The sequence below is a fragment of the Mus caroli genome, chromosome 12 (genome assembly GCF_900094665.2).
Source record: "Mus caroli chromosome 12, CAROLI_EIJ_v1.1, whole genome shotgun sequence".
Lineage (NCBI taxonomy): Eukaryota > Metazoa > Chordata > Mammalia > Rodentia > Muridae > Mus > Mus caroli.
Window position 1 is genome coordinate 71,882,304 of NC_034581.1, and position 13,673 is coordinate 71,895,976.

General features: G+C 35.1%; 1 protein-coding gene across 6 annotated transcripts in view; it reads left to right on the top strand.

The window, feature by feature from the left end:
• Nucleotides 1-13,673, top strand: part of Fut8 (fucosyltransferase 8) — a 214,389-nt gene that overhangs the window by 108,384 nt on the left and 92,332 nt on the right. For all 6 annotated transcript variants that reach the window (XM_029484493.1, XM_021178765.2, XM_029484495.1 and 3 more), the window contains 2 exons: nucleotides 10,668-10,783; nucleotides 10,896-11,058. In XM_029484493.1, the coding sequence (XP_029340353.1) occupies nucleotides 10,668-10,783; nucleotides 10,896-11,058 (279 nt within the window). The remainder of the gene's footprint in view (nucleotides 1-10,667; nucleotides 10,784-10,895; nucleotides 11,059-13,673) is intronic.

Below are 13,673 nucleotides of genomic sequence, written 5' to 3' on the forward strand. Positions count from 1 at the left end.
GCTGTCCTGGAACTCACTTTGTAGACCAGGCTGGCCTTGAACTCAGAAATCTGCCTGCCTCTGCCTCCCGAGTGCTGGGATTAAAGGCATGTGCCACTATGCCCGGCTTATTCTATCAATATATTGACAGCTTAACAGACTTTTATTTTCTTAGTTCGGGTAGAATACAACTTGTTTTGTCTACTATATCTTCCTGAAACTACTAGAATATTGTTGCCTAACTGTAAGTTGTAGTTTTGAGTTTTCATTGAGGGTAAAGAAAAACAGGACAGTGTTCTCAACTATACTGTCACATGAAGATTCAACTGGAAAGGAACATAAATGTTAGCATGATAAGTTAGACCAGCATTTTTTTTTCTCCCACCCAACTAAAACCATATATAAGGTCCTGAATTTCCAATTGTAGTTGTATATATGTTTTATTTTACGGTAATGCCATATTACCATGATAAACATATATGAATTTTTCACTTAAAGTTTATGTGGCTCTGGGAATGGAGTTGTCTTGGAACAATACTTACCTAGTGTGTGGATGCCCTCAATTCAATCTCCAGCACTGCATAAACTAGGCACAGTGGCACATACCTGTAATACCAACCAACACTTTGGAGGTAGAAACAGGAGGATCAGGAGCTCAAGGCTATTTAAGACCCTAAAGGAAGTCATCCGATTTTCAAGTAGAAATTGTATATTATTGTGAAACATTTTGATAAAAATATGTTTAATTATTTTAGGTAGGTCTATAATATTAACATTTCGTGGTATTGTTTGCTTCACTAACATTTATTCTCAGTATTTTATAATTTGCATCCTAAGTTTCAGCCTTTAGGTTGAGTAACCTTCAGTTCTCCAAAATCCGTATGCTTTGCGTCTGTGTATTCCTGTATACTTTCCCTGTTATGCTGATTTAGCCCTGTACTCAGCTTCCCTAAGCGCTTTCAGAACATGCATTTCCGTATGCATAGGTGCATGTGGAGACCTGAAGTTGCTAATGAGAATCTTCTTGGTTTTTCTTTTTCTTCTTTGAAGCAGGGTCTCTCAGTTGTCCCAGAACTCGTGGGACAACTAATGTAGGTAACCAGCTTGCTCTCGGAATCTCCTGTCTCTTTGCCTTTTGATTTCTGGAATATGGGCCATCAAGTTTACCTAGTATTTATGTGGGCAAATGGAATCCGAACTCCCATCCTTACACTTAAATAGCAAGCACTTTATCCACTGAGACGTCTCCATAGCTCTTTCCTGAAGTATTTTTCATGAGTACTGATTCTTTAACATTCTAACTTTCTCTGAGAGTTCTTTCTTGGTCCTTTTTATCCCCATAAGGTACCATTTCCATGTATTCTCTCAGCACTTAATCATTTATTCTTGCCATTATACACATTTATCACAGAGTGTTAATTTTATTTTTACATTTGTCTATTGAATTGAATCTTAAGTCAGTGTGCTGAAGGAGCAGATATCTTACTAATTGTATTGTAGTATCCAGAACTTGATATCTTTAATAAAATCCATCGAGTGATGAAACTTGAATGAATTTTATTCAACCCTCAGTTTATATGGGGATTATTTGTTTCTGATTATAAATTATTCACACATGTCCACTTGGTGCCTTTTATGTCTTAGTTTTTACACATTACTTAACTCAGAAATTTAATTATTGCACAGATAAATTGGAATTTAGGACTATATTTTGCATTGGTCTTAGGAAGCATCTGTACCTCTAGATTTGTCACTGTGTTATTAAAATCTAACATCCCTAGATGCCATCCTTTTGTTGTTCTGAATTTAAGGATTTGTTGCTCTGTCTCTCTCCTCTCAGTCAAAGTACACAAAAGGCTTTCAGAGAGTATTTTTAGGATGTGAAAGAAAAAGAATATATTTGCTCTGAGATATTAAGAAATAAACAGCAAATGGTGATTTCTTTAGTAAGATGGCAAATTGAAAAGAGATTTTATTTGCATTTGTGAAAATGATACACCACTGTTAAGAATGATAAAATGCTTTTCAAGCAATCCTGTAGCACATCTATAGTGATAAGACTGCTGAACAAGGGGAATCGTTCCATTAGCTTGTGTATTGTTGCTGATTATATGTGCTTGATGCTAAGGGAAACTTGTAGGAAGAAGTGTGACTGATTTTGGAAGTAATAAAGTCTTACTTCAAGGCAGGCTTTCTATGGAAGAACTCTCATTTTACACAAACCCTCAAGTGTTCTAAAGGTCAGTGTAAAGAAAAAAATCAAAGTGTTAAGTGTGATCAGTAAGAATGTTTTAGATCAGTTAAAAATCATACTTGTTCATTATCCTGTGTTTACATGTAAAGTCTGAGGCAATTGTCAATGGATTATTAGACAAAGATCTGTTAGGGTTTTTATTTTATTTGTTTGTTTTTGCATTCCTTGGAATATTATGTATCTTTAAAATAGTCTTAGACTGGCACATAAATTATGGCCTTATTAAAGCTTATTAATGAAATTAATATCAGTTGTCAAAATTAGATATTTCTAAATTAAGTATTTATATTTAGGCAAATTATTATGAAATGAACTTTTGTTTATTAAGAAACATGCCATGACTCTTACAAGATTAAAAAAAAGTTAGGCCAGGAACATGACCTAGGGCAAATCTTTATTTTGTAGCCATGTCAGAAAGCTCAGTCTTGTGAGTCTTTAGTCCCTGTCCCTCCACCTGCTATACCGGTAATAGTGGAAAGTGTTCATGTGTTCATGGGGTGTGAGTATCATAGGCTTTCAAACTGCTAACTTTTGTTTTGTTTTGTTCTTTCATTTTAAATATTTTTCTCTCCATCACATACAAACTCTTCATCCTTTTTTAGGGTGGCTCATATTTTGCTGCCCTTCTTGAGTACCTTACTACCAATGACATTATGTATGCCTAGTGAGAGTGAGGAAGCAAGTGAAGAAGCTAGGCCATGTTCACCTCTAGCCTTCACAAATCATGCACACATGTACATGCACACAGAGTATGAAAAACGTTGCTTCCAAGTCTTTTGAATTGGACATGTCTTTGCAACAAGTATATTTTTAGCTTTAACATACTCAGTACATTTGTAATACAGGATACAGACAAATCCACAGGAAATGGGAAGGGTGTAGGTGTTTGCTGAAGTTGAAGTATCTTGACTTAGCATATATAATTATTTTTATATGTAAATCTAAAGGATTAGGACCAGTGTGTGGGGGTGGGGGAAATCCCTTCTTTCTCTTCTACTCCAAAGTTTACCAAACTATGGGAAATGCTAAAAATGTGTGTTATCCCTCAGCCACACAGCAACAACACACAAGGAAAACCAACCTTTCTGTAACAGTTAACCTTTAGGTGAAAATGTTCACCTCACAAGGGTTGTTGTTGTTGTTGTTTTTTAAATAACTTAATATTGGCAAACTTGCCTGATAGTGCTGGGGGAAGAGAGATGAAGCTGCCTAAGGTTAAGTGGTATTATTACAATTGTAATGTGGCAGCAGGTGGAGAAGCTGAAGAGGTCTTGACCTCTGAGGTACCACAGATTGCAGCTAGAATGCTTCATGACTACTACCTCATCTTTAATGTCTTATTTGGGAAGTGGTTGTGCTGCCTCCTAAAGAATTCTGCATGAAAACCTAGAGAAGTTTGTGCATTAAAGCAGGTTTGTGTGTGCCAGTGTATTTTATATAATCCAGCAGCTTCAGGTTTTACCGATAAGATCAGTGGTTCAGGCAAAACACAGATTATTTGTATCAAATCTTTGTGTGAGCTGGTCGTAACCACAAAGGTATAAACTGTATTGCATGATAACAGTTTTTAAAACTAGCAGTAAGCAAAAGGACATTGATTGCATCTAGATCTTACAGCCTACCTCTTTGGGATGTTTCCACTTGCTTATAACCAAGGCATTAATTTCAAAGGCTTTTCTGTAATTTTTTGTTTTTGTACACGCACGAGCATGCGTCTCTCTGTCTTTCTCTGTCTCTCTGTCTCTCTGTCTGTCTGTCTGTCTGTCTGTCTGTCTCTGTGTGTGTGTGTGTGTGTGTGTGTGTGTATGTATGTGTGTGTGTCTGTATATGCACACTCCAGCTTCATTTTTTAAAACAAGTGCAAATCTCTGTGGACATGTATTAGTATTTCTGTGTCTGTCTGTCTCTGTCTGACTGTCTACCTGTCAGGGCTTTCACTATGGTTGTGAGCTGTAGTTGCTCCTTTGCTGGAAAGTAGTTCAGGAATATGTGACTATTTGTCTGTGAAATAAATAACTTCTGGATTAAAGAATGGCCCACAATTTACTTTCCCCTTACTAAATAAGGGAAGTTTTCTTTTCTGGAAGAATAAATATGTGATTTGTGAAGTTGTCTTTTATTATCAAGGGCTTTTTGAAGTTTCAACTTTAGTTGGAAAGGGAAAAAGTAACAACTGCACACAGAAGATGGACTTTGTGAACTAAAGGTCCCCCAGAAGCAGCTCAGCTGTCCAGCAGAGCTCTGACTGTGGGCTTGTAGTTGAGGACTGCCATTCTTCCCTGTAAACAGCTTTTGTCTGTTTCATTTTGGAATCTGGTAATTTATACTCTACTGCAAGCTTTGAGACCCATTCAGCCACATTTTTTTTTTTAACTTAAAATAACTCCTAGAAGGAAACATTTAGAAGAACTCTGGGTTAGATAGATGATTAATAATAACCCTATTGATGTGACTTGGTGAAAGAAGACAGAATATAAGTGGAGTGCTATAAATTATAGTAGCTATTACTATATTGTTTTAAACACTGGCAATAAAACAAACAAAAAGTGAATTAAGGAAATGTTTCAAGTATTTGCTTTGAAAGTTAGGCAGTTTGTTGTGGTAAGTATTCAGCTGGGCTAATGTGCTCTGACTTTACATTAAAAGGACTCTAGTCATTGAGATCTGTATAAATGTACACGTTGAAGTTTTTATGTACATCTCTGTATATACATTTATATATACTTTTGATTTGTGAGAAAAGAATATATAAAGGTATTTGCTTAAATCTGGACTAATTTATTTAGCTTTGGTTAGTTTTGTTGTGGTGGTGGTGATTGTGTTTGTGGCGGTATGGTAGTAGTGGTGGTGGTGGTGGTGGTGGTGGTGGTGGTGATGATGATGGTGTGTGGGGCAGTTTGATTGAATTCAGGTCCTCATCGATACGAGGCAAGCTAGTTACCAGTAAACTATTCTCCCAATCTCCCTCCACACAGTGATCATTTTTCCTTTTTTATCTTCTCCCTAGACTTGTTTATTCTCTTGTGGAGAAAATAATGTTTTGTTTCCATAGTCAAATAATGAAGATGAATTTATAAATGTCTTAGTGGTTTTGAGATAAGCTTTTGAACATAAAACTTGTTTTGTCTGAGCCCAGTTTCCAACCTTACAAACAACAAGAAAGCAAAAAGATTCAGTTATCAGTGCTATCGCAGTAGTAAAAGAAAATGGTATGGCTATCTCGCTGAAAGCAATCTACAGATTCAATGAAATCCCCATCAAAATTCCAACTCAATTCTTCACTGCGTTAGAAAGGGCAATTTGCAAATTTATCTGGAGTAACAAAAAACCTAGGATAGCAAAAACTCTTCTCAACAATAAAAGAACCTCTGGTGGAATCACCATGCCTGACCTCAAGCTGTACTACAGAGCAATTGTGATAAAAACTGCATGGTACTGGTACAGCGACAGACAGATAGATGAATGGAATAGAATTGAAGACTCAGAAATGAACCCACGCACCTATGGTCACTTGATCTTTGACAAGGGAGCTAAAACCATCCAGTGGAAAAAAGACAGCATTTTCAACAAATGGTGCTGGCACAACTGGCATTATCATGTAGAAGAATGCGAATTGATCCATTCTTATCTTCTTGTACAAAGCTTGAGTCTAAGTGGATCAAAGAACTCCACATAAGACCAGAAACACTGAAATTTATAGAGAAGAAAGTGGAGAAAAGCCTTGAAGATATGGGCACAGGGGAAAAATTCCTGAACAGAACAACAATGGCTTGTGCTATAAGATCAAGAATCAACAAATGGGACCTCATAAAATTGCAAAACTTCTACAAGCGAAAAGACACTGTCAATAAGATAAAAAGGCCACCAACAGATTGGGAAAGGATTTTTACCAATCCTAAATCTGATAGGGGACTAATATCCAATATATACAAAGAACTCAAGAAGCTAGACTCCAGAAATTTAAATATTCCCATTAAAAATGTGGTACAGAGCTAAACAAAGAATTCTCAACTGAGGAATATTGAATGGCGGAGAAGCACCTGAAAAAATGTTCAACATCCTTAATCACCAGGGAAATGCAATTCAAAACAACCCTGAGATTCTACCTCACACCAGTCAGAATGGATAAGATAAAAAATTAAGGTGACAGCAGATGCTGGCAAGGATGTGGAGAAAAAGGAACACTCCTCCATTGCTGGTAGGATTGCAAGCTTGTACAACCACTCTGGAAATCAGTCTGGCAGTTCCTCAGAAAACTGCACACAGTACTACAAGAAGATACAGCAATACCTTTCCTGGGCATGTACCCAGAAGATGTTCCAACTTGTAATGAGGACACATGCTCCACTATGTTCATAGTAGCCTTATTTATAATAGCCAGAAGCTGTAAAGAACCGAGATGTCCCTCAACAGTAGAATGGATACATGTGGTACATTTACATAATAGAGTACTACTCAGCAATTAACTGCTTGTGGACGTTGTACATCGTGGTGCGCACTAGGCTCCGCACCACGATGTACAACGTCCACAAGCAGCTATTTTATTTTCTGATGAACCATTTCTCTCTTAGAGTCATGGATTTTTCCCTATTGATTTTTTTTTTTACAATTTCTATTTTATTGATTTCTTCTCTGATTTTTGTTAATTCTCTATTTCTAATTAGGATTTCATTTGTCCTAGTTTGTGTTCCTTAAGTTATAAGGAACAGATAATCTTCAATACATTCTAGTCATTGTTTTTCTCTTTGACTGTTCTCATCACTGTAAATTCAACTATGGTCTTTGTTGTATTTTTTAATATGTTTTTAATACTGTCTCTTTAGTGAGTATTTTGTTTGTATGTATGTCTGTGCATCATATATGTGCCTGGTGGCTTTAGAGATTAGAAGAGGGTGTTAGATCCTCTGGACTTGGAATTGTGCACTGTTGTGAACTGCCACATGAGTGCTAGGAACCAAACGTATGTCCTGTGCAAGAGCTGTAATGCTCTTAACCACTGAGCCATTGCTCTGGTCCCTATATTGTCCCTTTAAATTTTTCTTTTATGTGTTTGATGTGTGTGTGTGTGTGTGTGTGTGTGTGTGTGTTTCAGTTATGGGACTCAAACTTGAGCTTGAAAAATGCTACTGACATAGGCTTCCAGCCTCAAGTGACTGCTATTTATATGCTAAGTATGTTTTAATTAACTGGTTTTTCTCATTTTTTCATTATGGGTTGTCTTACAAGTATTTTTTTTTCCAGTTTTCTCTCCTCCTTTTTATGGTACTGGGGACTGAACTGAGGATCTTGTATGTGCTGCCAATGTTTTACCACTTAAGTAGACTCAACCCTCTACTCATTCATTCATTCATTCACTTGTCTGTTCATTCATTCATTCATTCATTCATTTTTGAGGTGAAGGGTTACTCTGAATAGACCAGGCTGTCCTTTAATTTGAAGTTCTCTTGTCTCAACCTCCCTTGTAGTGGGATTACAGACTCAGGCTGCCAGGATCAGTTCAAGTATTCTTAAGCTTTCTCCTGGGATTTAGTTACTTGAAAATAGTTGGATATTTTGATATTGCCTATAAAAATAACTTAGTCTCAAGCTACTTTCCCCACTGTGTATCCCAAATCCTTCTGAGCTTTATCTTTCATGGCCCATATAACTGTGAATGTCAGGCACTTCCATTGATCTTTCTGAGGAATTTCCTTCCTAGTCGAGTAATTTCCCTACTCAGCACTTTCTTCCATGTGTTATTGGTACTACGTTGATTCTCAAGTATTGCTTCTGCAGGTCTCTGGGTATCTTTGTGGTTAGCTGTCTATGAATTCTATCTACCATTTGAACTCTGTGTGTCTTAGTTTTATACTCTAGTTCCATTTCTTCATCTTAGGGAACACACCAGGGTCCACCAGCCTGTCCCTTTCTCTGCATTCTGGTGTGGAAATTCTTTTTCGATGTAAGTTGGGGCAGTTGCAGGGCTCTCCTCATGTTTTTCATCTCTGGAAACTAGTGCCTTTTATTGTTTGTTATAGTGTGTGAGCTCATGTGTGTATGTGTACATGCACGTATGCAATATATGTGTGTGTGTGTGTGTGTGTGTGTGTATAATATACCATATATTATAAGACATATATCATGATACATTTTTTATATGTGTGTACACATACAGTTTTGGCTTTGTTTAATTTCATACAGGATAGTAAATTTGGTTTCTTGTAATGTTTTCATGGTAGGAAGTAGAAGTCCTAAGTATCTTTTGTATAGTGAATGTGATAGGAGAACATTCCACTCTCAAGCTTAAATAAAAGGGACTGCTCACACAGATAGACGTTTCTAGATAGTGTATTGGAAGAATAGTCCTTTTGCTTTCTTTTTTTCTTTTTCTTTATCATGTATTCACAGTTGGATTATATAATTATATGTAATAATGTAATATAAATCACTACTTCCATTCCAAATTATTACAATTAGATTGGATTTAGTACTTGATGAAAATCTGCTGAAAAGAGTGCATGTTATTTTTTATGTCTATTTTGTCCCTGATATTATCCAGCAGTATAGGAAGAAATGAGATAAGGAGAGCCTGGAGATAATCGTTTTGTTGTTTGAATTTTTTTTAATCTTTGTTATGTTTTGGTCGAGAAGTCACTGTAAATGGCACAGTGCCTCCACAATAGGTCCCAAAATGTAAAAGGATTTTTGTTCTTTTCATTTTACATGATTTCCAAGAAACGATCCATCTAATTTTGAAAGAAGAGGGATCAGCTATTAAAAATTACATATCAGTAATGCCTTGTTTATGTATATGCATATTTAAATACTCATATATTAGTCAAGATACATGTATGGAAGATGATCATTTTAATGCTTCTATTTGATCTTAATACATACAGTTTCATGTTCTCAGTACTAAATACAATTATACTATATGTAAAACAATAATTGCAACACTAAACACATTCTGAAGTGCAGTAGAGGTAATTAATAGTTAATTTGGCTTCATCAGTTCTGTAATATGTTTAAAAAGCTGCTTCTTATTAAAAAACAAAATATCTATCTAACCACATTAGTACCAAAGGATTGTATTATTGTCTTGGTTTAGGTTCCACCACATATAACTTAGAAACCAAGTTCCTGCAACGGTCAGTGGTGTTAAGAATAGAGAATTTTTCTTTTAATAATTATACTTTTGAAGAAGAATCAACCCATTATTTAATATTTACAATTTTGCAAAAGAATATGTTTCTCTCTGTGTGTATTTCCTCTGGGAGTTGAGATAAATACCAGAAGGTTGCTATCTTTAAACAACAGGCTTTTTTTTTTCTTACCTGTGATTGTTTTGGAAGCTAGAAGTCAGAAATGACTTTCTCTGAGCTAGATCCAAGGTGTCTAGAGGCAGTATTTAATAGGGAAGCTCCAGGAGTCAAAGCTCTCTTTCCTTTTCCAGTTTCCAAAAAAGATGCATTTCTCACTTATAGGTCTTTCCTGCATCTTAAAAGTGAGCACCCATGTACACTTCTCTATTCTCTTTCCTGTGGATTCTCATGATCACATTTACCACCCACCTACATCACACTAGGCAGCCTCCCAGGCTCAGGATCCTTAATCACATATTCCAAGTTGTTTTTTTTTCCCATATAAAGTAATATTTATAAATCCCAGAAATTAAAATGCAAATATTTTTGGAACATTTCTGTCTAGCCTACCAAAGCATTATCTATATATTTATAACAAAATGGAGTATAAAGTACTGATGAAAGTCATCTAAAAGCAAGGATGCTAGAAGTTAGCCAGGTCTAGAAAGAAGTAGGACAGATAGGTTGATGATAGAAGCAAAGGCTCCTAGAGTTCCTATATTTTTTTCAACAAGTATTACTGAATGATTTGTTTGTTTCCGACAAATAGAAAAAGCCAATTCAATTTTTTAAAATGTATTTTTCTTCCTCTCTTATCTTTCCCTCCCCTATAAAACCATTGCTAGCTATGGATTCACCAATTGAAACAGTCATATAACCTGATTCTGAGATTAATATAGAATTGCTTTGTCTTTGCTATTTGACGACTCTGCAGAGACCCTTTCAGTTACATCCTTACTCCCTTTAAGTCACTTCACCTTCTCCTACACTTTTGATATTTATAGCACCACTATGAAATTGACCATTTTGCCACCAAAGGTGACACCCCAAATAAGGAGAAAGTTTTTAGAATATGGCTCTAAAGATTTCTTAACTCCCAGGAGAACTTAAATATCAACTACACAATTCATTTCTGGTCTTGTTCTTTCTCATGCCAGTCCTTATGATGAATCCTCTACAGTTGGAAAGTCAGTTTGTAACTCTTTTTGGGTATGCTTAATGACCTTTAGCGACACTAATAAATATGGTTTAGCAAAGTATACATATGTTTTGTTATACAGTATAAATATTCATATCTTCCTCTTTGAATACAGAATACCAGAAGGCCCCATTGACCAGGGGACAGCTACAGGAAGAGTCCGTGTTTTAGAAGAACAACTTGTTAAGGCCAAAGAACAGATTGAAAATTACAAGAAACAAGCTAGAAATGGTATGTGATTATACACATTGTTTTCCATCTTAATATGTTGACTTTAGAACAAATAATTGAAAAATCTTCTTACCAAAATGTTAGAAACACTTATGCTTTCTATTCTTTGCAGGTCTGGGGAAGGATCATGAAATCTTAAGACGGAGGATTGAAAATGGAGCTAAAGAGCTCTGGTTTTTTCTACAAAGCGAACTGAAGAAATTAAAGCATTTAGAAGGAAATGAACTCCAAAGACATGCAGATGAAATTCTTTTGGATTTAGGACACCATGAAAGGTAGTATGCCCCTACATGCTTCATCTGGGCTTCCATGAAGATATAATTTATAAATGAGACATTGAGACTTTTTTCTAATTTCAGTGCAGATTGGCAAGTAGTACTATTTAAGAGTGGTAGATTATCTGATATCTCAAAAGATAATTAATTGCCAATTGCAGTTGATCAGCCAATCTATACGACAGTAAGATATTATTCAAAGAGTATTGCTAAGAATCATAACATATAAATTGTGGCAGTTAATATATGAAAGTGTCTTACTGTCAGAGTTTTTGTAACAACTGATATTTGAAGTAGAGCATGTGGGTTCACATTAAAGTGCATTGGAATTCAAACCAAGGCTGCAGTTAATGTTTCTAATTTCCAGACGTTACAGACTTAAAAATAGCACCTTTAAAGAGTTTCTAGTGAAAGGCTAACAGGTTTTGGATAAAGGGTAGTATTCTGTTCATTTTTGTTTATTTCTAGAGGGTGCACCTAATATCTGCTGCCTGCCTAAATTTGTTTCTCCGATTTACACATTTCTAGCAATTTAACACCCATAGAAAAGAAAACATTTTGGTGTTAGTGGTCATGTAGATAAAACGTACATGAAAATTATTCTAAATAAAGTGAAACATCCTTTGGCTTATTATATTTAAAGCCTGTGTTCTCAGTAAGATTCTCATGGGAATTACTGTCCTATTAGTGAACAATGAAAGAAAAATGATTGTGTTAGTACTACCTACTGCTGTGAAGAGAAATTAATTATGCCATACAAACAAGAGAGTCACATATATTAACATCATCAGCAATATTACAGTGATTTTGAAAGATTTCTCTCCCGTTTTAAGCAAAATTACATATAAAGTCTCTGTGTATTAGAACTATTTTAGCAGTACTGGTTTATAGAAATATGATGGTATAGATTTAAATAGTTGTAGAATTATTATGCTCCAAACTAGGCAGTCCTAGTGCTTATCCTAGCTGGCGGTAAGCACATAGTTAGACAGTTAGACCAAATCTTTAGTAGGCTTCTACCTTAAAGCTGATTCTCTGCTCGAAGCTTCTGTTAAACAGGCCTTTGTGTTTGTGTGGTTTGCTTATTACAGTTTTATAGAAAAATATAGTCCAGATTTGATATAAGTAGATTATGTGGTATAAAAACAAAATTTGAATATTGACTTCTGATGAAATTTTTGCTCAAATGTTGTGGTTAAATTACTTGTTGAAGAATTAAATCTGAGATTTTTCTAAATACAATCATTTTAAATTATTTTGTAAATATAATTTGTGCTTATGCTTTTCTAATTACATGTATAAAGTAAAAGTGAGTACAGTAAATAAGCCCATGATAAATGTCTGTAAGTCGTCATTACAGTTTTGGGTAGTTGAACTTTTGAAAAAATTATACTAAGTTCTAGGATTGCCATTTAGTATATATTAAATGGTATTTCTCTGAAAACAAAATGCGAAGTATAAGTACACAAGTCCATTTCTTATATTGTCTTAACTGGAGAATGTAATGACTCTAGGAGAAAACACAGGGTACTAATTTAATTCCTGGAAGTAAGATTAGAATCTAGTAATACAAATAATTAGCAAACACAGTAACACATTAGAGAAATAACCTTCAAAGTAGTAAATATACAAATAGGAAGGATTTGTATCCTATGGGAAATATTCTCACACTGGCCATATTTAAATTCTTAAATCTAAGAACTAAAATGGACTTTAGTGTATAATTCTACTTGGCTTTTTATACCACAAAAGTCTCCATTTTTATTTTTCATAGACTTTTTTAATAGCATTAGATTCACAGAATATTAGAATATTCATAGAATACCACCAAGAGTTTTTATATATAATAAATCTGATTTCCTCTTTTATTAATATTTTAATTTATGCTATACTTATTGTTTTATTTTTACAGTAGTCCAAAGTATGGTATGTAAGTTGTTTCCAAACTAGTAACAGACCTGTCGTTTCTGAAAAATCAGTGTTTATATGTCAGTTTCTCATTTACATTTCTCTGTGCACCTCTCTTACTCTTTTAGTGATAGTCAGTGTTAAGGGAAATGCACTTAGGTGTTTTACTGAGGTATAATTTTCTGATAAATGATGGTTGTGGCCATAGCTCAGTGCTGGGCCTTGGATCTGACTGCCAAAACCCAGAGTGGGAATCTATAAGTTGTACACTTTTTATAATTTGTGTACTATGCATACATAGAGTGTAATTGTTACAACAGTTAAGTGAGTGGACATATTCTTTGCCGCACGGTTCACATGTATGTGTGTGAATGTGTGTTTGTTGAAAGCATGTACTGTCTTAGAAGTATCAAGCAAACAATCAAGCATTACTACATTATGTCCGTCTATTAGATACAGAACTCATTTCATCTCACAGCTGAATGTTCGTACCAATTGACAGTGCCTCTGCATTTCTCCTGCTTTCTAACCCTAGGCACATGCTTATGTGAGGTTGAAGTTTTTAGATTCTGTCTCTAAGTAAGCACATTACAGTATTTGTTTTTCTCTTGCTGGCTCATTTCACATAGAATAATACACTACAGATTTATCCATGATGCCAGAAATGGCAAGATTTCTTTTCTTTGAAAAATTCCTTGACAGTTTCA